Genomic DNA, 26,709 nt, shown 5'->3' with positions numbered 1-26,709 from the left:
ACGGGTTAACACGATTGTGTCAGAGCGTCCGCCAATTGAATACAGTATACGAACGAGTGTATGTACCTATGTGTGAATATGTGGTATGTATTATTTTTTATGTTGTAAGTTTGAAAAGCTTTAAAGAATTTCAAGCTTAGTTCAAATGCTTTATAAATTTGGAAGTGGCCCGCGTCTCATAATATACGGAAACTTAATAAAATTGTATTGGTATGAATATTTTGTGGTCGCTATTTTCCGAAGTATCAGTACTTCTAAAGGATGCCTAAGAAAAAAAAATTTAACATGAAAGCGCGATCACTTGATCAATTTACCAACCAGTGTTTACCAACAATTAACCACATTGTACAAAGCAACCTGGTAGTCAAGCAGTGTCAAAGAAGCAATGTGTTCGACTTCTGAGGTTTCAATAGTTGAAGATGCTCAAGTGAACGCTGGTGTGCATTTCACACATTTTGAAGCGTGTGAAAGAAACAGTATCAGGGAGTACGTTTGACCAAAACAAAAACATAGCTAATAAATTGATGATTGATTAATATTGGTATGGGGCGGCCCGGTAGTCCAGTGGTTAGCACGTCGGCTTCACAGTGCAGAGGTACCGGGTTCGATTCCAGCTCCGGCCTCCCTGTGTGGAGTTTGCATGTTCTCCCCAGGCCTGCGTGGGTTTTCTCCGGGTGCTCCGGTTTCCTCCCACATTCCAAAAATATGCATGGCAGGCTGATTGAACACTCTAAATTGTCCCTAGGTGTGAGTGTGAGCGTGGATGGTTGTTCGTCCGATTCAGGGTGTCCCCCGCCTACTGCCCGGAGACAGCTGGGATAGGCTCCAGCACCCCCCGCGACCCTAGTGAGGATCAAGCGGTTAGGAAGATGAATGAATAATATTGGTATGATTAATTCCTCAATTGTCTCTTCAGGATGGATCCATTACTATGACACAATAGGGTAACCCGACAACTATTAATTTGTTCCAAAGTTTTTTTTTCCCAATTCACATGGAATCAAAACCTCCCACGTAGCCCTCTTAATGATTATATTATATTATATTATATTATACTGTAGAAGCACTTCACAAACCATGACAATATTGTAGATGCACATCCGGGAAAGTTCCACAAGCAAGAGAGGCTTTGGCAGAATGTTTATTTTACATTTATTTAAACTGACACAAAAATACCAAGTATAGAAAATAAAACATTTGTGTGTAAAAAGGACATTTATGGAGACATTCAGAAGCAACGCCCTGTACCTTGAGAAGTGACCTACATCCCAACAAACGCCAAATGGCACAGAAAAAAATGTACGTATTTAATAGCAGTAATCTTTCAATTCACAGCAACGTGCTTTAAAATTATTATTATTTTTGGTTCTGTCACAAATGCAAGAGGACTTTGTTTTGTCTCTCTGGAACACAAAACATACAACAGATATGGACGTTAGTGCCATCTGGATTTATTTTGGCAGTTTATAGGTTTTTTTCCCTTTTAATATTCTTATGCACATGGCAAAAATGACAGCTGCCATGTTTTCATCCACAGACTGACCTTAAGAGGAAAGTGACAGGCATGTTATTTTAATCAAATCATACTGTACCTAATATGGACTGACAGGAACACAACAGAAATGCACAATTTCACGTTTCACTATCGCACACAAGGAGACCAGCCACTAGATAACGGTTCCCTTCTTAAAACTACAGAAGCATCAATGTGCATTAATACAGTGTGGCTGAGATTGAAATGTTATGGTCTCAATAGTCAGGTTTTCTCTTTAAATCTGGAAAACACAGCCTGCAAAAAGAGTTGAAAAGGCGTTGTACTAGCAGAACATCAATAGCATAAAAAAGGAGGAGTGGGTGACATAAAATATCTTTTTTTTTTGCATTAAACGTCAAAGACATATTAGAAAGAAATGACGGACCACCACCAAGAAAGGTGATTTTCAATCAAACTAGGCCATAAGAGAATATGATGGAATGGCTCACTGATGCTGCTCACACAAATTGTATTAGAAGAATGCTGTATAAAAAGATATCAAGAAGTTGAGCCTTTTGGTTTAGAAAAATTATGTGCTTTTAAATATCACGATTTGGTTGCTTTTGTGGATTTTAGTCTGTTGTGGCAGTCAATTTGTAGCAGTGCCATGAACAGATTCTTCCAGTGGTGCCCAAAAGAAATGCGTTGATTACTGAGATCTTTTGCGGTCATGTTCATAAATAGTTTGATTTCCTTCATCATGTGTAGTCACCTGTTAAGATGTACTTGTGCTCTCGTACCAATATGAGCCACAAACAGGTAAAAAAAAAAAAAAAAATTATATCCATGCAATCTGCCTGCCACAGGTAATGAAAAAGTAAAGCATATGTTATTAAAACATACATATTAAACAAATATATAGATCTTACATTTCGTTCCACTTTCAAAATAGTTGTATTCAAAATACATTAATTTTGTTTTTCAAGTCAAAGCTATGAAATTGTCTTTGGTCAAGAATAAAATATATATAAAATCAACCAGCTAGAAATGTTACTATACAGAGTTGAAAACAAAATCGGGATCATGTAACTGATCAAAATGGGGAACTCTGATACACGAAGTATCTAGAAATTGGTTTCTCATTTGGAGAAATATTTAAAGTGCTTTTGCATTATTTACTCCCTCAGCATGTCATGCGAAAGAACATCCAAAGAAAGGCAGATTGGCTTTTTCCATCATAGTGTTTAGGATGGTCCATCCTCACAGCCATTCTTCTAAAACTGAGTGAATACAAATTAAAATAGCAGCCTACTCACACAGCTGTGGACATGAACTATGAAGGCAGCTCTTTATAAAAGAACTACAAGGCGAGGGTAGGGGCGGGGGGTATGACATATGGCATGAAGACGGTAAAATAAAAAAGGGGGTCCATCTAGTTCTGCTCGGAGGAATGAACAAGTTAACTTCCTGGGTTTAGGATGTCAAAGATGTGAAAGCTTCTTCTTCTTCGGGACAAGTGTTGGCTTCCTTCATTGGGACTCCCGAAGAACATTCACTTGTGTCACTGGCGTCTTCTCGCTGGTGTAAACGCCTCGCCCGTCTAGGAGGTTTTTCCCACTATTGGGTTGTCCCTGCAAAACAAACAGTATTGTATAAGAAGAGTTGTTGTTTTTTTTTTTTTTTTTGAAGAGGGAACAGTCAGGTGGCGAATACTCACAAACTGCCGTACTGCGCCGTGGTGTCATTTCGCATCTCATGTTGCCGCTGAAGCTCCACCATGATGTTTCGGAGCTGTTTGAGCGTCTGAAAGGTCTCTTTGGGTTCCTGAATGGTAAACTTGGAGTACTCCTCCTGCTCTCGCTGAGGGCCCTGGTATACTGCCAAACTGGCACATGCATCTAAGCAGATTACACACAATGTTACAGATTGTACTTTTCAAAGGTGAGCATTTAAATTGGCTTTGGCAACTCAGAACAGGCCATTATATAGTAGTAGTAGTAGTAGTAGTCTGCTCTCCTAAAACGTGAGCGTGCGCCAAGCTTGGTTTGTTTGAAAATGGTGAAACACAATCCACCCATTTGATGCCATTTGTCATGTTCAGAGTCACGCCATCGTGATCAAGAGGAAGGATGCACCATGGCTTGCCAGTCAAATGTAGGACACATACATATAGACTAAACCCAAGTTTGGAATTTACTCAATTTTATTTTGTCAAGTGGTTGCATGAAATTGAATCAGCTATAGATCTACTTAAAAAAATGTGCCTGGATCCAGATGATTTTATTGTGTCCAACCACCCGAGGAAATACATTTGAGTCAATTCAACACACCAATTTGTAGTGTACAACTACTCATACCTATGGAGAATTTAGACTCAGTAGTGGTGTTAAATTCATTTTTATCACGGGTCACATTGTAGTGAGACATGCATAACGGTTGCAGAGGTTCTCATAAATGTGTGGCACTTGTTGCTTTGCTTTGGCTCATTGGTATGCTGTAGTTCATTCCAAACCAGCTCAGACTGTGCTGGCCATAACATGTATTCAAGCTCAAAATCTTGTTCTTATTACATAAAGAGCAAAATAGTCTTGGAACATCACGCTCCCTTCTCCATGTGTGACAGCTGCTGTTACGCATGGAGCTACCATCCTCCATCCTCTCAACTACCTGAAGGCAAACAAAAATCCTGTGTGATGAACCAAAGATTTCCAGTTTTGATTCATCAGTCCGTCACACATTCTACCAGCATTCCACTGGTAGCCCATGCAAGCATCTTTTTTTTTTGGCTTTATTTCCAATTTCTCTGAAGGAGAGACTCACGTTTTTGAAAGTCATGATGATCCATCCGTCACTATGAACTATGACATCAACCTCTAATGCTGCAGAAGGGCTTTGAATGATCCACCCCCCGTGTCTTGTTCATTGTAAAAAGGCCTTTTAACATCGTTCTAAAATGTACATTAGTTTATGCAGTTTGGGGCAAATTTAGCTGTTTATTTTTAACCTCTGGCATGTCACCACTATCTTTGTAACATTTAGAGGTATTCATTGGACGTGAACAGCTTGAGTTTTTGCTTTTAAAATCTAAAGTCAAGCAATTCAATTCGCACATGCATCAACTCTCCTAGAGTGCTTTAATGTTTTTCATTGTGCTTTTTATACTTATACCACCCCTGAGAACATCAAGTTTTTCTTTTTCTCCTTATAACCGCTGATCCCAACCAACGTTCCTGCATTTTTACAGAGAATATAGTCGCTGATGGCGTGTCAGTACTCCAGGAAGAGTGAATTGATTTTTTTTTTTTGGAAGATTAGATACTAACCCTCCATGTTCTGCAAGTTGGTGTCATTAGCAGAGAGGAGAGAGAAAATCCTTTCTGTTTCCCGATCACAGTCGATGTCCAGCTGCAGGTTGGCCTGCATGTTGCTGAAAGAGTAGAGGACAAGTTGAGAGAGATGTGATGATGGGAGCGCCAAGCTGAGAAACAACGACTCTACCGAAATTTGTTGAGATCATTGGCCATCATTGGAACAAAAGCTGTGGCCATTTTTCTCTTCGACGTCTCAAAACAAAGATCTAATGAACCCATTCTAACACCGTATACTGCTTTCTCGCCCAAAATAATTCAAAGAAATTCACACAGTCATAAACATTTTTCCTGAGTGTTTGTTTTGATCTTACTGGTGTAAACAACAAAACATAGCTAGGCAAGAGTGGGTCGATCGGTTGACTTTTTGGTGATGTGGAGAAAGACTCACATGGTGCAGGGTTTACAGCCTGGCGAGCTGCTACTTTGGCTTTTACAGCACTGCCAGGAGCCGCCGGTGTAGGTGGATGGATGAAAATTGGCCAAACGGCCCTCATTACAGCGACTGACCTGGCCCAGGACATCCAGCCACTCACAGGCTTCCACACAATTTCTTGCCTGCACGTACAGCTGCTTCTCCGCATGAACTACCTGAAACATCTGACACACCAGATACAGTTCCATTCTGAAGTCACATTGGTAAAAGAAAATAAAATAAACAAATAATTTGCCTTTATGAGCAACTGTCGCTTGTTTAAGCAAATAAGAAGCCACAACAATCCTTTGAAGTCGGAGGGGAACCCTGCTTACATTTTTCCGGTTGAAGGCACTTTCGTCAAGTTTCTCCACTGCCTGGATATTTTTCACATTGATGATACAGACGGCCTCTTTCCCTAAAATGCAGAATTCATTGTCAGGGCAAAATATGGCAGCAATGGATTTCAAAACTCACATTTGTTTTTATCTCTTTTCACAATTGAAGTCAATTTGTTTTTTTTTAAAACCAAAATGTTGACAAATTATTGTTTTTAGCCATTTTCTTTCCTTTTTTTAAATTTACAACAATCACATTTTCATATAACCTTCATCCTGTGTGCATGGAAACAAAATAAACATAGCTGACCAAAACAGTATACTAGACCGTAATAATAAACATTTAATCCACCTTTCTGTCTCAGATACTGCAAGCCCAATTTGATGCCATCTGCTGGTAATACTAGGAACGACAATCTTGACGAAGCGCTAATCGATGGGTTGAGTTGACGATGAAGAAACTCCTCCCCGCCCCCCACGGCCTCATTGCACTTTTAGTTTGCCTCAGAGGGCCATTAGAAGATTACAAAACTATATAAATGTATACTTGACTTATCATACTATGACATGCATCCGACAAATCGATGGATGAAAAGTTTGCGGAACAATTTATTTGAAGAGAGGGTTTGATCATGTCAAAAAGTTATTACAAGTGAAGACATTTGGCAATTTTGGTCACACGAAAGTTGATTTGTCCTAAACGGCAACATAAAATGATGTCGGACTAGACCGAGATTAAACCTTTCAGGTAAGGATGAATAATATTGCTCGCTCACCTTTATGTTTGTGATAGGAAAGCTCTCTGTTTGTCACTCGAAGCCATCGCTTTTTGAAGTTTTTCTTGCCAAGGCGTTTTCTCCCCTGCGCCCGTTTCTGTACTTCCCTAAAGAGTCACCAGCATGCCCTTTCACTTCCAATTCACCCACATATGCCGCTTCTTTCAACTTGGACTACAATTGCACATCCAGATTCACAGATGTCAACTTTTTTCCAAAGTCAAGAGGCTACATTAGAATACATTTCGAAAGGTCAATTTACAATTGAAATACAATTATTTAAATTAACGATCAAGCCAAAACCAGCTCCGGAATCTCTGTCAGGCCGCCTGGCTCCTCAGTTTTAGAAAGAACACTTACCCCTCCTTCAGAACTACGGCATCTTCCAAGCCACTCGACTCTTTGCCGACATTCGAAGATATTTCATCAAGAAACTACACACAGGAGGAGGACAAAATGTAGTTTTGAGACTATTAAAAATAATCTTGACAATGACTAAAAAGATGAATATAATACCTTTTTTACTTTTTCAATGCACTTATCTTCTTGGAATGATTTGAAGAAGTCATACATGTATGATTCTTTGAAACTAGACTGAAGGGGGGGGGGGGTAAAAATATCACGTGATTGGGTGATAAAAAAAATGTTATTGTGTATTAAATGTAATATTGTCATTTCCATTTTTTCCAGTTTAATTTCAACAGTATTCGATCTTTCTTACATCTATGCTCAGGCCACTGGAACAACAACAACAACCCTAATTCGAGTTCTCCTTTTACTTTGAAGACCCTCAATGTTGCCTCTAAACTTTACGACTGAGTTTTATTTTAATGAGTGTCTAATCACAATACAACAATGCAGCTTACCAATTTTTTGGACAAACTGCCCCAGCTGCCCAGAGTCTGGATGGTTTTTGAGATGAGAGTGAGCGTACGAGAGATGTCGGGATCCTAGAATAAAACATAACAAAAAAAAAATTGAATAAAAAGTATCTTTGTATTTTTAGTCCACCCATTAGATGGGCATGAACAATACTGGTGCCGTGAACTTACAGGATGATGTGAACGGAGCTGGTAAGAGTGTGGCGATAAAACGGCAACAGCAAAGAAGCGCAAGAACACAAAGCTGCTCACAGCAGAGTACTGGACATGAGGGTCAGCTGGTGAGAGACAACACCAGTTTCCAAAACAACTTAACTGATCATCGTAATTGCATTAGTATTTTTTTTTCTTGGGCTAAACACAATGTAAACATTAGGTGTCCAAGTGTTGTCAAAAGTCACCTTTAGTTTATTTATTTATGACTACAAACAATTGTCACGATTAGAAGTTCATACAGCTTGTTGGTAATTGTGTCAACAACTCATTCAGTACCAGCCAATTCTAAACCAAGTCTGAAAAGACGTCTAACAACGTCTTTTGGAGTGAATGAGTTAAACAACCATGTTGAGCGATTTGAGACACCATATGAAACTGAAAATGTAATTCGTGGTACTTTTTGTAATTAGATTCTGATTTGACATAGTTACGATATGCCTTGCTTTCACTGGAATAGTTTTGTAGCAGTTTAGAAGGGTGTCAAGACAGACAGACCTGGAAAACGCTTGCAGGCCAAGTGTCTCAATGACCTGAAGACGGCACACATTGATGGAGGGCAGTTGGCATTTGACTGAGTGATTGAGGAGAAGACTTTCTGGACATAAACCTGGAGGTTCTCCTATAGAGACAAGGACACATATGTGTGATTTTGTTGACAAATGATAGTGAGTGGTAGACTAGCAATGAGCACTCATGCAAAGAAAACCGTTATTATCCTTTGAGAATAGTCTCCGGACACCAGGTGCTCGTCTTCGAGGGCACTGACTCGCGTCCGGGAAAAGGAAAACATTTGATACTAGATGAAAACATTGTAAGGGTTGTTTGAGCCGTGCTTTGCCTGGTCCCTCACCCTGCCAGGCGCATAAAGCCCCAGACAACTTAGCTTCGAGGGTCAGTGGGACAACACAAACCCATCCACCACAATAAGATGACGGTTCACAGAGGGGAACCATATTTCCTTATTATCTTACTGTTTGTCTCGCTTGCCGTTTGGCACTCATCGTCATTTGCGACAAACGGATACCTTTGTATGTTACCTTGAACATCACAAAGTCTATTAGACTGACTCTGATCGACTGGTGAAAAGACACTTTGATTCTCTCCTCTTTCATCGAGAACTGCTTCAAACGACAAAGCGTATGCAGGAAAATTGGCTCAGATTGCATGAGTGGAGTGTCCATGTTTTATGTTATGTGTTGTGTTGTATTATTTCGTTATTTTATGTCAACTGTTTATGTTAAGAAACCTGCCATGGGACTATGGGAGAAAAGTAGCAATTTATGCTAAGTCCAGCGCATTTACCCTGTTTATTCATTTGTCGATCAATGTGCACGGTCCCAATGAAATCAATAAATAAACAAATGAATAAAATAAGACAAGTAAATATTTACATACCTTGTTGACTTCCACATTGTCCCCTTCTTTTAGTTTATTGGGGTCAATCTCACATGTTTTATTGGACTCACAGATCTATGAAAGGAACAAGAACTATTTGAGAGAGTAGAACAAAAATGGTCAAATAAATTGTTCTAAACATTACAACTGTTTTCAACCGAAGTACAAAAAAATGACTACTCAGTGACAGCTTCACCTCCTACTTTGTATTTTCTTGTACCTCATCTATGACGGGCTTCAGCGTAACGGCGAGGTAATTCTTTCCCACAATCTTCATCATGTCATCAATGCAACGTGTTGCCAGTGAGTTGCCACGGAAGATAGTGTTTGCCTCCCTGTATAGACAAGAATGATTGCAATTTTCACATTGTTTTCCAGAGTTGTGTTGGGCTAATGAATGCATCTCGATGAGTGAAACATTCAAAAACTGAACCCCGGAATTTCCCTTGTAGTTTTGAGGTCCCTGGAACAGTACTAAAAGATACTGAATCACCATGCTGTAAATGTGCAAAGTTCTCACTGAGTGTTGTCCAACTCCAATGCTGCCACAGCAGAGACAAAAGGCACAAAGCGATTATGATGCAGCAGCAGTCGAACCATGGGCAGAACGCCTTCGTATCGCTCTCGGCAAATGTCCCCCAGGATATGTGCTGATGATGCAGAGATGGGCTGAAAGGATGGAAGAGGATGTGAAGAAGGTGGGAGGGGAATAAAGGCAATACAATGATTTAGTGTATGGCGCAGTCTTCGGTAGAGAGAATTGGTGATGTAAAGCGTTTGTGTCATGTGGTGTAAAGGTTTGGGTTGTTTAAGTATCGAGCGTATGCCGGAAAAGTGGTTAAGATGACGGTGTTATGTGTTGTTATATTATCTTAACTGTTGTGCAAAAAGCTTCGTTACAGCTGTGTGAAAGCGTTATGTAAATACATATGTATTGTATTCTACATTCTTACATTATTGTAATTCACATATTCATGGCAACCACTATTTCAAATGCAATATAGACCTCATTAGACTCTAGCTTTTTGTGCCCCTCCCTCCACTACATGAGGAATTACAATCAACTGAGAGCTATAACTTAAGAGTAAGAAGTCACTTCTTATTCTACAGACTGTAATGGAACTTATACATGTAAATCCTGAGTAATATGACATTTATTCAATATTGAAAGTAACTTGTCCCAAACAAGGCTTTACATGATCCTACCTTCACATCCGGAGATTTGAGCAGCAAATTGCAGAGTTGTATGTAGCAGGCAGATGGCAGCACTGTGTCCTCTACGTAGGCCAGTTTTAACAGCAACGATCCCAAATCATCAGATTTTGACTTGCTTCCGTTCCCTTTAGGTTGAAGAAGGTACCTAATAAAACCAGAGATACTTTGTTTGTTATTATATGACTACTAACCACTCCACTGTATTATCAGTCTTCAAATCACAAAGCTTTATGTGGTGGGCTTAGAGGTCAGGAGCCTCAACATGTTGACACAGAACATCGCAGAGATTTCGCAAAATAGAAAAACAGGTAAGAAAGAGACTGGATGATTAACGGGATTCGTCACACTTGAACACATATATAATGTATTAGCATTCATGGCTTATGAGTCATTGTGCAATATGATTAACATCTAACACATCCAAAGGATCAGCTCTGTCCAAGAAATAACATTTTCTGATACGGGAACAATGTGACTGACTGCCGATCTGTAAGAAGTACCCTGCCCCGCGGACAGCTTTCATATGCTTAAGCTGTCCAAGACATTAAAATGAAAGTAAAATCTCATTTGCAGGGGACTAACTAACCTATGCTCCATGTATTTGATATCAGCTGCTCATAAAAATTGCTATGAAAAAACGATTAATGTCCTGTCGGTGTGCTATAGATGACTCATTTGTTAAAAACAGGCAGCCAATGTGATGTAATTTTAACCATTTGAAGCACTTAGTGAGTGCACTGTGAGAAAGGCTATATGAATAAAATGGATTTACTCTTGTGCCGGTCAATGAAAAATTTAGCTTGCTTTTTTCCTTTTCACGGACAGAGTGAGTGACATACTTGTGAACATTGTTAAAAAAAAATCCCAGTCTTGAGCAATAACAAATTTGTGCATGCGTGTGTCATTCACATTGTTATAGACTATGAGAGCCACTTTCAATTTCCTATTGCCATGGGTGGTGGCATGACAGGTCTGTAAAATATGTACGTATTTGTAAAGAACCACAGCCGAACGAGGACGGTAGGGAGACTGGCACATCCACACATTGCACAGATTGACAAAGGAGGAAGGAAATCTTACACATTTGAACCCTTGTCAGACAGATAAGAAAACACGGGAGTCACAAAAAGCTCATGCCATCTTAAAATGAAGAGAGCTTCTCTTTCTCTCTCTCTCTCTCTCTCTCTTTGTTTTTTAAAGTTCTGCTGCAGGCCCTTCCCCTGCCATGTCAACAGCACTTGACGACAATGACATTATTATTATTATTAATACGCATTTCATGAGCCCACTTTTCATGTGTTTTTCAAAGTTGTGACGAGCACACTATTTGGCTGCAGCATGCACACAGCTTATATTTAAAATGATACTCACAACCCAAAGACTTATGATTCATTGGTTTTATGTGGTGTTGGTGCTGCTTGGTTAATCCTGCTTTATCACCAAGGCAACTGTGGCAGATGTCAGACATTTTTTTGTTTTTTTAACTTCCTATCTGTATGTAATTAATACAACCTGTAGAGGTGTAAACAAATTAAACAGTAAACAGCATCTTTCCATTCAACTGTATTAAAGACGGCATGTATGTCAGCACCTTTGAGACAAAACCTTTCAGCCCACAGCTGTGTTTGAATTATGTAATTACTCAAAGGGGACACACAAGCTTGGGTCTCCTGAACAAACAACACCGGGACCTTAGAACCTGCTAGAAAAGCTACTGTTGAGACATGCTGGGTCTCAATGTGGGAAATGTTGACAGCAGAATGTAAACAATATCATCCTTTAACATGTAGAGTACTTCTGTTCTGCAATGTCCTTACCACGCTTTGTGGATGTGGTCATTTCGCAGGATCTTGACAGGCACCCGTGTTTCCCCCAGAAACACATCTTGAGCCAGATTCTCATTATTCCATAAATCAACTCTGCAAAGGTACAGGATTCATGTACGGACATATGCCAAATACGGTAGAGGCAAATTATAGTACGCAAGATCCTGCTCGTGTTCATCACAAAGACGCAACCCACAAGTCAATAGATAAAAATTCAAAGCCCCAAAAGTAACCCCGACTGTAATGACATGTTTGCGCCATATGATTAATTTGGTTGTTCGTAATATAACCGTAAGACAATATTTTCAAGATAATTTCCAGTTTGAAATACACTTTGAAGAAACTTTATTTGCATGTACACGCCATTTTTGGTTATGTCGCAATGCATTCCGAGTAGTGACGTACAATGGTTGCTGACCATAGTGCTGCTCTCTGCCGGGCGAGGCTCAACAACTGTGAACGACCTCTATCATCGTGAATAGGAGTCTGAATGCCTCGCTATGTGGCTTTTGACTTCTTTATACCAAGATGAGGCCGATGCGAATGGTCGCCGAGGTGGTGTGCCCTCTAGCATTGTCTTTGTCATTTTCGTGCATCTTTCTGAGATAATAGCCAATAGAGCCGCAAGACTTTACGGTGCAGAGGCGGACTCTTCCAACTGCATCCTCTCACTGTTTTCTTAACTTCCTTTCCTGAGGAAAGCTTTGGAAGCTTATCTTACTTTGTGCATTCCCGTTTGACGGAAAATTATATCATAAAGCTTCGCAGTAGGGCGTTGCGATTCCTTTTCACCGATGCTAGAAGTAATTCGCAATAGTTTAGCTTTGCTTGCCAAAGAGTGATGTAAAAAACAATGGCAGGCGGGGTACATGTAAATTAAATTTCTACCTAATGTATTACATTGGAAATTATTTTCAAAAATGTTAACTTGTAGTTATGTTGCTAACAATCAAATAAATCATATGGCGCAAACGTGTCATTTCAGTCGAAGTTCCTTTTAAAAAATATGAAATGGCGGTTTCAACAAGTGCTTTTTGTCTTGGTTGATAAAAGCCAATCGAATAACCATGCAACAGTTCACTTCAAATCCAAACCTCAAAAACGTGCAAGGTTTACCTTTGAATTAGTCTAGTCTTACCCCATGTGCTATGAGTCCATTGGGATTGAAGCCCCACATATCCTTAACCAGAAACCAAGGCCCTCTATCAGCACAGTTCATGCTTGATGCAAACACTCTCTTTTTGTACTTCAATACGTTTTGTAATGTACTGTACTTGGTAGGAAATCCTTTTATTTTGGGAGGAAATACAAATGTTAAAAATGAACTAACTTGAGCTCGAGCTTTTCGATGTCTTCTTCCTCCACTTGGAAATGAGATTTTTTGGAGTAACTGCTAGACCGTGTGACCTGAAAATGAAAGTGTATTTTTATTAAACTTCAACTTACTTATTCAAAAAAAAAAAAAAAAAAATCATAACTGGAACATTGCATTGCTGTGATGGGAATGGGTTCTAAAACTTTCCAAATTTACCTCAAAGAAGAAAGTCTCTTCGAAAAGAGGGTTGCTGGTTTTCTTCTTGACCTTTGTTTTCTTTTGGTCAGACCTGAAGAGAAAAGTTAAATAAAATAAAAAATGTCATTAATAACACGTACTTTCTCCAAAAAAGTACTGATGACATTTTTTAACATTTTCTACCATGCATTTTTTTGTTACATTTTAGACTCTATAGCGACACTTTAAGAAGAGATGAAAAGAGTGAAGCGGCCATGAACTGGCAAGTTCTACATTTCAAAAATTTCATGCAAAGAAAGCCAAAGGCCTAGCTAGTACACACCAGTTTTTCTTTTCTTAAGATATGTTTTTAATCTGTGACAGAACCCACAAAAAAATTGAAAATCAATCATTTAACACATTCATTGATCACAATGTGGGTGGTCTGGTCGGATAATCTCAACGAGGCTCTAAAAAGGGTGCTGTAATTCTGGGGCCTTGGGGTATTTTGGTGCAAGCATGACATGTTTGAAAATAGCGAAAATAAATATGAGTCTTTTCACAAATATTCTGATAAAAGTTACCTGGCAGGTCCAACTAGTGACACAGTGGCATAAGGGTCACAGATTTGTCCACTGATTAGCGGCAGTCCCTGGCACTCTATTATTCTGCAGATAGCACAAAGAAAATGCAGTTAAGACATGCCCAAAAATGTATTATATTGGCTATTGACTACTACTTTGTCAACACATTATTCAGGGTTGAACTCACTCCATGAAACAGCAAGCAAGAGTAACCTTCTTTTTAGTGATCCCACATCGAGCTCTATGGCTTTGCCCACTTGTGTTGTTTCAAATAAACGACAGTTTAAGTAAGATTTCTGTAGAATAAAGTTCCCTTTTACAGTTAGGAATGGGAGATGATTAAGGTGACAGTGGCAATGGAGATTTCACAAACTAGATCATTTTCAAGAAAGTCATGTGGAATTTCCTTTTTTTTCCTCCTTTAAAATTAATACTATATTTATGAAATCCTTACGAGGGCACCGTTATTGTATAGGTGTACCCAGATTATGAATCATATAAAAAGGGCATTCATTGATAAAGTGCATGTTCGACAATTAAGGAGATCGCTTTGCCCTTATGCATGACCCGTGTTGCTCAGGGACCATGATTTCTTTCACAGGTGTTTCAGGTGAAAACAAACAGACACTGTAGGAACCCTAAACAGGATGTGGCTGCTAAGCAGGGGTCACTGGGGAGTAAGAATGAATTCAGCCCCTCACTAAGTGAGGCCAGAGGGGAGAAGGCCGCGTTGTTTTTGCTCACCGTTCCTTGGTACCATGACACTATTCCCCGAAGTTTCCTTTGTCTATTTCTTAATTGACAAAACCACCGCAGTACTGTCCGCTATGATATTCAGCGATTCGTGTCACTGACAGCATGACTTGCAGATGCGTGCAATTTATGAGCTCACTCATATTTATTTTACAGCTGCAGTCATCAATGTAAGCGCATTGGTGACAGAGAGCAGGTGACATTTTAACCAAACAAACTGAGTGATAGAATGACGGCTACAGAAAATCACAGCGCTTGCGGGCTTCTCGCCAGGCACCATCACTTCCTCCTCATTACCCTGCAGTCGCATTCTAAAAGGGGGTGTGCAAACAATATGTAAGAACTGAATGAGGGCTGACCATGACTCACTTGCATCCAAGTTTTACTCATGCGTTTAGTGAGTGCTTGCCTCTCAACAAATCAACCTCCCGTGTCACTAAATACTTGATTCAAGATGCGTTACAGTTATCATGAGGGTACGAGGTTCATAGTATGTTGCGCAGAAACATCAGCAAAAGGAGAAATTCAGGATGTTGGTGTTTTTCCTGAATAAGTCAAAATATAACCCCTTAAAATGCATTTTAATCAAAAGGAGTTAAACGCCACACAATGTAAAGCACAATTACTGAATTGAAAAAAACAAAACAAATCAAACTGGCAAAGGTTTTCTGTGACTTTAAATCACACCAACCAGTGACCGCTTCCACAAGATACATGATCAGAATCGAATACTCTGCGTCTGCATATAGTGTTAAGATTTGATTGACACCGTCAGAGAAGCATTGTTTTAACAGTGCTTTTATTGCAGTAGTTAGTTTGCAGGTTTATGATGTAGTACACTTGTAGTTGTACACCACTGCAAACTACAAACGCAACACAATACACATATTGTGAAGTTAATACCTCACTGGCAATGTCAATAAAAAACGAATATCACAATTTCAAAGGGGGGTGGGGTATATTCAATACTTTATACAGATATCAATATTATGTGAAGTGGTCAAAATGTTGGAAGACAAACACCATTTTATTCATAGTTGAGCGTATTGAGTGCATATACTCACTGCACAAGTAAATGCTGACCCACTGAGCCGTTGTCTGTGATCACTTCATTCAGTCTCATCTCTAGATGAACCTTACCCTGTTAAAAACGAGGAAAGGAGTGGCTGGTGAAAAGTAACAATGACAACCTATGATTCAGTGTTGGATCACTGGACTTTATTCACTTTTCTTTTATTCGAGTTCATGAAACAGAATGAACACAATTATTCAAATGTCACCTGCATCCACCGACCGGACCAAACAGACAGTAGATTGTTTAAGGAGTCTAATTTTCCGCTCTTCAAGCCTTCTTCATTTTATTTTAGTAACAATTGTTGTTATTCCTTCATTAAGTGTCTTCACACTACCTCCTGTTTCATGTCACAGCATTTAAGGTGACAGAAAGTACAGTGTGTGTGATAAGATCCACCACAGCTGTCGATTTTGTCATCACTCACAGAACTCGGATGTGGTGAAGGCTTTCGGAAGTGCCACGGTGCAAGAGAACAAGTTTTAAAAAAAAGAGTGAGAGAGTAGGATAAGAGTGAGAGATCGAGATAAACAAGACACCCACACACATGCACCGTCTCTGCAGCTCAGCACTTAACGTTTCTGAAGTTATTTTATTGCATCAGCAAACTTAGGAAGTATAATAATGTTAAGCACATTCCAAGTATTTGAACAAGTAGTCTAAATGAAAAGCAAATTTAGTGACTCAACTGATAAATGCTTTTAGTGAATGTGACAGTGACTTTGTCTCAAACTGCTCCTCACATTATTTTCATTATCAGAGGATAAATGGTTTGGAAAATGGATGCACTTATTTGAATCTGAGCGAACACGGCAACCAGGGTTCAGGCCCAAAGTTCCAAACCAAGGGGAAACATTAAAATAACACCTCGATCACTTTCCAACGGACCTTGAGATTTGAGTGTGTCTGAGCGAATCAGTGAAGCAGGAGACACCCAGAATAGTCTGCTGTGGGTAAATGGCAGTTTGAGTCAATATGTTAACAACAAGCAGTACAGTCGTGGTGGTGTACAGACCACAATAACCACTTGCTTTGAGAATCAGAAATACAACAGAGCGTAAAACAGAGCAACTCGCCTGCATGGCCTATAAACCATAAAATCTAGAACAATGGTCTTTTCAAAAACAAACAAACGAACAAAATGACAAGACTATGAAACCGTAATGGAAATGTTTACAAATGTTGCAAATGAGTGACTTCCTCCTTGTGTAGTTGCGGTGCAGGGGGCTGTGATGTGTCCCGAGGAGGAAACTTTTTATCACTAATGTGGCATTGTATGGTATGCTTTTACTATCGATGCGCAAGATGTGTGATCGAAATGTAATCCTCAAGGGCCCACAGTTTCAAAAAGATGACATAAAACAACATTAAGAATTATGACCAGGGGCTTTAGAGTGAGGTGTTCAAATTAAAAGCAAACATTTTGCAATTAAAACAAGCCACATTACAAATGTGATGTGATGAAATGCTTCATACAACAGTACATCCTGAAAGGCATTTACCTGAACCTCCGAGTTTGGGTCTACCGGCTGAAGGCTAAACCACTGCTCCTTCCCTTTGTATTTACACAAGTCATCCTTTCGAATTGACACCTTACCTGAAAAGGCGAAACAAAAATGCATTTAACCCTTAGCTCCACAATAACTAAACTAGGATTACTGTACAGAATATAGTGACTTACCAACTGGTAAATCCCTTTGGAAAACACTCTTGGCATAAACATAAAATGATAAACCCTGGAATGGCCGTGGAATCTCAAAGTAGAAGTCTTCACCGTAGAAAGGGCTGTAAGCAAAGGCATAAAATCCGTTCACAAAAATGAGTCCAGCTTTGGTGTAAAAACAGCATAAATGTGTAGAAATGTGTGCAATACGTCAAGCAATGTGTTCGAAGTCACGGGCCAGTTAGCTTCAACTTGAAGAGCATGACAAATAGGGATTGTAATGCATATTTTAAAGTGTTTAAGAAAGTTCTTCATCTAACTGGCCAAATGCCTTTGAGTAAAAACATGAAAATGAGGCAAATTGGAAGCAAGTGCTTGGCTGTTACCAACAGTGGCACTGTTCATAATCATTTCAGTCTCAACTAGTTTGTGGTAAAGAAGAACGTAACTTTGACGAAAGTTTGCAACGTGGCAAGAGTTCCCCAAAATGCCGAGTCTGGTTACAATGGCCATTTCAACATGAAGATTCGGATGGTGGGTGATGGACAAATTATTATATATTTCGCAAAATAATGATTGCACACTTGATGTCGGACCGTGCAGGTGCTGCATGTTGTGCTAATGGGCTGTGCCATATCTTACGACATAATCCCAGTGTTTAAATTTTTATTGAAACAATACAATACAATACATGCTGATTTATATAGCACTTTCACAACAGCGGCAGCTGTAACAAAGCGCTCAACAAAACAGACACGATTCAAAATCCTTGTAAGAGCTGGCAAAGAGAGAGCCAAAACATCTGTGTGCCATTTCATCGCGCCAACACAACTACTGTACCTCACAAGCAAGACCACAAGCGAGACGGCTTGATGTGACACAGCCAATTGTAGGTTAAACATTACGCGGACTGCAGATGGACCACCTGTGCCAAACAGATTCAGTTGTTTGCGGGATTAAGTATTGATACAGTATGTCCAGGCAATATCGCAAACCATCTTGAAGTCCTTTAAACCTGTGAAGAAGCCCTGTAGCCTGGTGCACAAAAAGCCAAGTGAGAATTTAAATTCCTGTATAAACACTGAAACAGTTTCTCTTCATTGTTGTAACTTCATTTATTCATTCATTCATTCATTTTCCAAACCCCTTATCCTCAGTCGAGTCAATTTATACTTTAAATATTAATTACTCGTACTGAGTAAACTTTACTCTGTCCATTGATGATTCAGCATTCTTTTTTATTTATTTATACAGTGTTACCTGTACTTACGTCTCTTCATACGAAATTTAAAAGTTATGAAATGTCTCAACAGGAAAATATTGCCGCTCGTTATGAAAGAAATTTCAAGATACAAAAGGTAAAACTACAGAATGGCCTGCTACTCACAGCTCCGAAGTTCCTGAACGCAACATACTTATAGCTGCCCTGCCATTGGCTATTACCAAGCATCATCGTGGCATCCCATTGGCTAAGAGGCACTTCGACCAAACACGCGTCTATGTGTGTAGATAGCTACATAGAATTAGGGAATGGAACGAATTAGGGCATTCACAAGGAAAACTTGTCTCTACTTACACCATTTTGTAGGAAAGATCTTCCTTCCAGAACCAATTAATTTCGTAAGTAGAGGTACCACTGTACTGAGTTTGGCCAACACATTGTGTGTGCATGTCTCAGTCTTTACCAAACACAGACGTGTCTATGTTGCCATCCTCGTTATGAACACACATTATACATAGTGCTGATGCAACATTCCTTATGTTGTTATACAGTCTTCTAAGTAATTAGGATATAGTATGACTATTCAAAAGCTTCTTGCAAACTCTAGAAAATCAGAAATAGTAGGCAAATACAAGAGCGGGAGCTAGGGAGGAACAAGTAGAGTACACAGAAGGTGAGTGAATATTAACTGCTTTAACAGAGGCAGAGGTAGCGAAGAGAGAATCACAGGGGTGAGCGTGGGAGGACACACTTCCTCAGAGAGTGTAAAATTCTTTTAACCAGCATGGGAATCAAAAGAGAAAAAAACCCAGCTGATATGAACAAGCAAAAGAAGACCCATGTTATATTAGGCGTGCAATAGCACTCCAGCACTTTTCTGTAAATCCCTGCTGGATAAACTGTGTGAATTGTAACAATAAAGCTTTTCAGGATAATTTTTCAAATCACTACGAGACACCATTTCTTCAAAATCTCAAAATGTATTCAAAACCAAGTTCCATTTATACATCCTTGCACTTATTATTATAATGAATTCACTCATTCTTCCTTAAATACAAATACACCGGACAAGGATGTTAGATAATCGTGCATAAAAAAGTTTTGTTTCTGAAATGAATTTGTCAATCATTTACAGTATGTTTTGCAGTGGGACACAAGAACAAATTCAAAGTTTTCTCGGTGTGAGGGGTGCATGTGAAAGTCATACAGCTACTATATTTTCGAGACACTCGTAATATTACAGGTTGGAAACCACAATTACGGTCAATATCATGGTTCAGCTGAACTACAAATGCATAGTGGTCGATGAGTACAATGATGACAACTGACATCTTTCTAATTCGATTTTCACATTCAATTAAAGTAAAATTACAGTGCAGTAACCCTCCTTTAAAATGTGGAATCTGCCAACAGAAGTGAAGACAGCGCCAACTGTCAATGTTTTTAAATACAGGTCACAAACTGCTTTTCCCCGCGACACACACTCATGATCAAGGTCGTTTATAGCATTTGCAAAAATCGATTTTTCTCAAATGCTTGTACAGTTCATTCTTTTAGTAATTTTAGAAAGCTACTTTTTTATTTCCTTACTTTGCTTTTAAATGTCTGATATTATTTTGTTTTCAAATACTTTTCAACGTGGTATTTTGAAATATGTGAAGCATATCGCCTCTGAAATGCGCGACATCAAGCTAACTTGCATTTGCTGCCTGGTATTTCAGTTTTGCCCTACGACACATTGGAAACTTCCAAGACGTATGAAAATGTCACAAAAATATGCAGTACGTTTTAATACTAAATAGACAAACTAAAAAAAGAGTAGTGTACACAGATAATACCGTATTTTATGGACCATAAATCACAGGTTTTCTATTAGTTTGGCTCGTCCTCACACCTAAGATTCCTGTTCCCCATGTGGACTGCAGCGAACAAGTTCCGTTTGGATTTCATATTTCCGTTTCTAACTACAAATAGGTTTTTCTTTTTAGTTCAAAATTGCTTATTAAATAGGGGTACATCCGGAAATTCACTCTGACACCCTTACACCATTATGAGACTGGCGATTTCGAAGAGACAGAGCGCACTCTGCTCCCATTACTTTCTGAACGTAACCTCTGTTATCACGCTTGGCCAAAGATAGAATACTGGTTGGTTGTTTCACGTTTTGGTTCTGTTAATAGTAAATCATTGTTGTGACGAATGCTGCATGGAAAAATGGCGATATGTCACACATTAACTTGCCATGGCAACTACTAGTACTTACATTTCTTCTATGTTCTTCTGGTGACCGGCAAATACTTGTGATGCATTTCGGCTCCCTTCTTTCGCATGAGGCATCCTGCACAACAATGATTTACTGACTACAACAGTAAAATGTGTGATAACCGTCTGGGATTCTACCTTTGGCCATAATGCCATGCAGGATTCTAAGACATTTTAATTTAAAAAAAAAGAATAAAAAAAAAAAGAATGAACTTTTTTGTTGTTGGAAGTTTAGAATCCAACAGGAATTCGTTCGCTGCCATGAACCCGATTAGGGAACAGATTTTGGATGCAAGTCTGAGATTTAATGTTCTAAGTATCAGTTATTAAAAAAAAAAGAAAAAAGAAAATATGACTGATACTCCGATGCAGCTTTTATGTTTTTTATTTCTTCATGATGTATCTTCTGACTGGTGCCACTTGTACTCCGGAGTGACTTGTAGTCCGAAAAATAGGGTACTGGTAATCACAAACGCCCCTATTCCACTGAGTGGCTCATATTTACAAGGACATGTTCAAAATTCCCTTGCGACAAGAAAAACACTAATATTGTTGGCAAACATCTAGCAAACGGTTAGCAAACTTTTTGCGAACATTTGTGATCTGCAACAAACCCTGATGTGAACGCACATTGTGCTACCTTCATCAATAGGTACAAATGTTCGCCGCCCAGTGGAATAGGGGCTTAAACACTCCAATTACAGAGTTGACAACAAAGTAGGGTAAAAATAACAATAATGTAAAACACAATCCTCATGGACATCATGACCCAAGAGAATGTTTGAAATTCCAGCAGACAGAATTTAACCTACTTACCTGCCACTTTTATCAAACACCTTGGTTCGGAACACCTCTTCCTGATCCAGGCTGACGGTGCAAAAGGTACAAAGATCTCTTTGTCGGTTTGGTACTGGACCCAGGTTTTTAGCTGCACCTGCATCACATTAAGAAGCACATGCTTATCACCGCTAATCACAAATGAACTTCTATTATTTGTTATTGAATTACTTTCTGTAATTGGAAAAAAAATGTCGGTGGTGAGTATTAAACGTGGATATGTATGAGAGGAGGAAATTGAGTATTTATTGAACTCTCAGGAAATGAAATGTGTGGAATTTGGTACACATAAAAACAATGAGAAGAAGCTGTTCATGTGGCGGGAGATTCTGGTCCAAATAGACTGTAGCCTTCTGCAAATGAAGAGAGGGCCAAACAGGCTCGGTCCAGGGTGAGTAGGATCAGCTGTAATCTGGCCTGCATGGCTCCGGGTCACGGAGACATGCAGGTCGGGGACCTTACAGCCAGCCACCTTCTCAGCACCATGCAAAGTACATTGCAGGCTGCGCCTGTCACTGGCCCCAGCATACCTCCCAGTGATGGTGGAGGTGATGATGAAAAGGTGAAAACCAAAAGGTAGAATGCTGTCAATATCTTCGCAACAGGTCAGATTTGGACTAAAGGGATTAGAAAGACAGAAACAGATAGCCTTAATTGGTCCTTTTGCGCTAATCTTAAACACCGGTGGGGACGTAATTAAGAAAAGCTTCCAGTTAGTCAGTTGACAAGCTAAGTCAAGTCAAGTCAAGCTTTATTGTCAAATATGCTCTATGTGCAACATACAGCACAGATGAAATTACTTCCCTCTCTCAACCACAGTGCAAACATCCAGTGCATTGAAAGACACACAGCTAAAAATAAGGGCAGTAGACTGAACTGCATAAAAACACATCAAGACATAAATATATCTACTATGTTAAGGTTAACTAATAAGTTTATAGTTCACAGTTTGTTTAGGAACGATTGGAAACAGGTCACTTCATTCCAATTTGGATTGTCATGCGCCTTTGTCAACATTCGAACACGTTACCCTGTAAAAACCATCACCTAAGATATTCCTCAAGTCATTCATTATTTTGCAGAGCATCTGGTTTCACAACGTCCCCCACAAAGAGTAAAGTGGCTCCTCTGAAATATACACAGAAAATGAACCACTCAAGAATTGTGTATGAAAGAGGAAAACGAACAATGGGTCAATGTGTAAGAGTGCCATTTCATAAGAGGGCAAAGTGAGTTACATGAGGTGATAGTTTCTCTATTTTGTTCTCCTTAGCGGATTAATTCATAGTAGTGAAACTGACACTTGCTTTCATTTTTTACTCCTATGCTTATGTGACTTAGCCTTTCTTTTAACGATTTAAGGTCAATGTAGTCTATATAAACATTATAGGTATGTGATAGGACAGACATCAAAGATGTTGAAAGTCAGTTGAAAGATAGTGAACAATTCTTTAAAAAAAAAGTGGCTTCATGTTGTTTAACGCAATGACCGTCAGAAGTTTACCGAAAAAAAACAGACATCATAGAAAATTACACCTCAAGTATTTAAAACAAGCACATACTAAAAACAAAACAAAAAGAATTCCACCTGTGTATTTAAAAACCACATATTGGGAAACACCTCAGACAAATGATGATTATCGGCGTTTTAACGCTTAAGCTTTAAGCGTTACAATGATTATCATAACGTACTGTTTAATGTTTTACATTCTATTCAACCAAGTTTGTATAAAGTACAATTTTATAGAGTGCTATTTTCCTTGTTTTTTTGTTTATTGGTCATGAAAAATAAATTTTAACTGTTGGGGGCGGCCCGGTAGTCCAGTGGTTAGCACGTCGGCTTCACAGTGCAGAGGTTCCGGGTTCGATTCCAGCTCCGGCCTCCCTGTGTGGAGTTTGCATGTTCTCCCCGGGCCTACGTGGGTTTTCTCCGGGTGCTCCGGTTTCCTCCCACATTCCAAAAAACATGCGTGGCAGGCTGATTGAACACTCTAAATTGTCCCTAGGTGTGAGTGTGAGTGCGAATGGTTGTTCGTTTCTGTGTGCCCTGCGATTGGCTGGCAACCGATTCAGGGTGTCCCCCGCCTACTGCCCGGAGACAGCTGGGATAGGCTCCAGCACCCCCCGCGACCCTAGTGAGGATCAAGCGGTTAGGAAGATGAATGAATGAATGAATGTTTTAATTGGAATGGGATTGTGTGCAAATGGTCGTCATATATTCTCCAGTGCTTTTATGAAGAAAGGGGCAAAAGGTTCATGTGTATCCGGAAATTCTCAGATCGAGTACTGTACTATGATCACGTTTCATTGACAGTTGCCGGTTTGCACTTCCTGTACATACCCTTTTCATTGGGCCTGTTTTTTTTAAATTAGATATAAACTTTATTTTATTAAGATATACAAGTGAAAAAAAAATTCACTGCAATGATGGTACGACACACACACACGTCTACGCAACTTCAATCATTTTGCTTAGACGGTACTTCTCAGCCACCGTACATTGACATTTTCTGTTCAGTCTTTCCACTATCGACATACAGTGTTGTAAAGACGTTGAAGGACGTTTATAAGAAGCGTATCATACTGTGAAATAAAATACCAAGGGTGTCGAAAATTTTATTAGATTATTACTAGAGGAGTGTATGTGAACTACACTGTCATAGGCAACATTGAGTGGGTGTACTTAGAAATAATCGGTTGAGTGACTCTCCGCTCGCCATCCGTCAGTCGTTTGCTTTCAACATGATTGCTCAAATTATTGTCAATAACGAGTGCTAACGCTCGCTCCAGACATGGTAACTTAAAAGGTGGTTAACCAGGGCTGCCTCGAAATGCGATTTGCCCAACGGAGCACCTGAAGTAAAGACCAGAGGCCAAATAAAAGCAATCAGAGTTCCGTTTTCAAATGCGCTATTATTTGAACAGCTGCCGTGGCCCCGACATATCGATGGGAACGGGTTTCATGAATGAAATCACCCGCACCTACATTGACGCGATAAACAGAAGCCGGCAGAAGTAGCCGATGAACAGGCTCTCCTGCCCCCCGACTGGAGATAGATAGCACGCCGCGCCCCTCCGGCTTTGCCTCTCGCTACTGCTAGCTCGTTCCCCGTGGTCACTCACTCGGTTTCACGGAGAGAAAATATATCGGCTCTGGCCGCCAAACTTACATATTTTACCACGCAGGCTCTGTAGAATCCGAATCCTCGCGTCGTCCTCTTCCGCCATGGTGAGAGCTGACCGTTGTGTATTCAGCACGGCTTTATCATATCCGTTTATGAATGCAGGCAGGCAGAGTGGGAGAGAACCAGCCCCACTGCCGCGTTACGTCAGGCTCACTAACACAGCATGCACACTAGCAACTGCCTTTTGGAAGAGAAGTAGCCCACAAGCGGAGCCAGTACAATGTTGATGGATTTCTTTTAATGTCTTCGCATGGCAGACCGCCGTGATTGACTGTCATTATTTGAAGACAAAATACGACCGAAAGTCACAACAACGTGGTCGCCAACACTATTCGCACTTGACGCGTCCAGCTGCAGTATGTAAACTCTGCCCTCGTTGATATTCAAACATTAAGCTTGCTAACAAACGCACTCTTGCCTGGCCACGCGAGATATTTGCCCCACTTGTTGCTGGCCATAATTGAGACATTGCCATAATTATAATGCCTCATATAAATCCTTTAAAAAAACGGTGTCTTGTCCCTCGAGCAAGCAGGAACGGGAAGTTAGACAACAAACTAAGAAAATTACACTAAAAACAGAACTTTAATCATACATGAAAACAATCAGATTTTCAATTGAATCACTTAACTATATTAAATATAAAACGCATATCGGAATGACGGGAAAATAGTGGCATCTGCTGGATGAGTTACATACAAGTACAGTACTCTAGACCGCAAGATAGCCTCCGTGTACATTTTCAAATTTAAAGGTGCGACATTATTACTTATAACATGTTTAAGACTCAACATGCAGACTAATATTCACGGCATACCTTTCTGAAAAGGTGCCTTTTATATCTTTCAAAATACCAATAGCTCATCTTTCCTGGATGTCTGATTTTTAAAAAAAGTTCCTCTTTCGAAAATAATGTGAATGCAAGCAATCTGTACCGTCATAAATGCATAGTCTGTTCACCGGTACTATAGCAAAATCTTCAGGCAAACAACATAAAAATGTAAAATCACCTTTTGAATCTGAATATCCGGGCATAGTGGCGAACCTGTGGAGCGAAAACTTTTCCTTCGGTCAGACTTCAATACACCAACACGTACACATCTTGCACTATGTTATTCTAGTCTTGTATTGTGGAGGATGTAGCCGGATTGTACTGAGTAACCAGGACAGAGATGTATAGAAGCGCATTTCACCTTTTACTGCTGCTTCATCGCAGCAAGTTCCATTTCCTGTTCAATGGTAATTAATAACCATACAGTATTGTACAATTGTAGTCTTCCTCCCCTTTTCAAAAACAGTAACATTGACCCAGAAACACATACTCTCACTAAATTATTCCTTATGTCGTTAAATCTGTGATGGGAAGTCTAGGATTAAGTGACTTCTAAAGATGCTCCACAGTATTTCTTTGCTGTAAATCAGGGGATGGCAACCTTGGTTCCTCGAGAGCCAAATCCTGCCTGTTTTTATATATTACTATATATTCATAAACTCAAGAAACAAGAAACGTAACAATTTTACATTACATCAACTGCCAACCCCCTCCAAAAATCCCAAAGAAAGTAGGTATCAAAATACATTATACAAACCTACTTGAGCATCAAAAGAACAAGATCAACTGTAATGAATAATACAGGAAGCCACAACTGCATTTTAATTTGGTCTACTTAACAGAGAACAGCCAGGTGTATGACATAAGGTGCAACAACCCTGCAGGGAGATTTTATTACGAAAA

At 39.6% G+C, this 26,709-nt stretch overlaps 1 protein-coding gene across 3 annotated transcripts; it reads right to left on the bottom strand.

Annotated features, from left to right (window-relative positions):
• Positions 1-1,125: 1,125 nt before the first annotated feature.
• On the bottom strand, positions 1,126-25,337 carry rasa2 (RAS p21 protein activator 2). Of its 3 annotated transcripts, XM_052077897.1 has the most exons (24): positions 24,960-25,335; positions 21,769-21,886; positions 17,487-17,590; positions 17,308-17,402; positions 15,798-15,874; positions 13,981-14,064; positions 13,436-13,508; positions 13,235-13,311; positions 11,896-11,997; positions 10,070-10,223; positions 9,384-9,532; positions 9,084-9,198; positions 8,864-8,938; positions 7,964-8,087; positions 7,424-7,530; positions 7,238-7,321; positions 6,888-6,965; positions 6,732-6,805; positions 6,372-6,478; positions 5,593-5,675; positions 5,234-5,442; positions 4,798-4,901; positions 3,192-3,372; positions 1,126-3,105 (listed from the first exon to the last, which is right to left on the bottom strand). In XM_052077897.1, the coding sequence occupies exons 1-24, from the start codon at positions 25,015-25,017 to the stop codon at positions 3,075-3,077; spliced, it is 2,463 nt and encodes an 820-aa protein (XP_051933857.1). In that variant the 5' UTR covers positions 25,018-25,335; the 3' UTR covers positions 1,126-3,074. The 3 variants fall into 3 exon arrangements, with proteins under 3 accessions (XP_051933857.1, XP_051933858.1, XP_051933859.1); XM_052077898.1 differs by lacking the exon at positions 6,888-6,965 and having other exon boundaries at positions 24,960-25,337; XM_052077899.1 differs by lacking the exons at positions 17,308-17,402; positions 17,487-17,590; positions 24,960-25,335.
• Between the last annotated feature and the right edge of the window lie 1,372 nt (positions 25,338-26,709).

This window comes from Hippocampus zosterae, chromosome 10, assembly GCF_025434085.1.
Source record: "Hippocampus zosterae strain Florida chromosome 10, ASM2543408v3, whole genome shotgun sequence".
Lineage (NCBI taxonomy): Eukaryota > Metazoa > Chordata > Actinopteri > Syngnathiformes > Syngnathidae > Hippocampus > Hippocampus zosterae.
This window is presented reverse-complemented; position numbering and strand designations above follow the sequence as displayed.

Coding starts and splice junctions, on each gene's coding strand:
- rasa2 (XM_052077897.1), bottom strand. CDS start 25,017: ATGGCGGAAGAGGACGACGCGAGGATTCGGATTCTACAGAGCCTGCGT. Junction 8,939..9,083: donor TGAAGCCCGTCATAGATGAG/GTACAAGAAAAT, acceptor TTCCTTTCATAG/ATCTGTGAGTCCAATAAAAC. Junction 3,106..3,191: donor ACGGCGCAGTACGGCAGTTT/GTGAGTATTCGC, acceptor TTTGTTTTGCAG/GGACAACCCAATAGTGGGAA.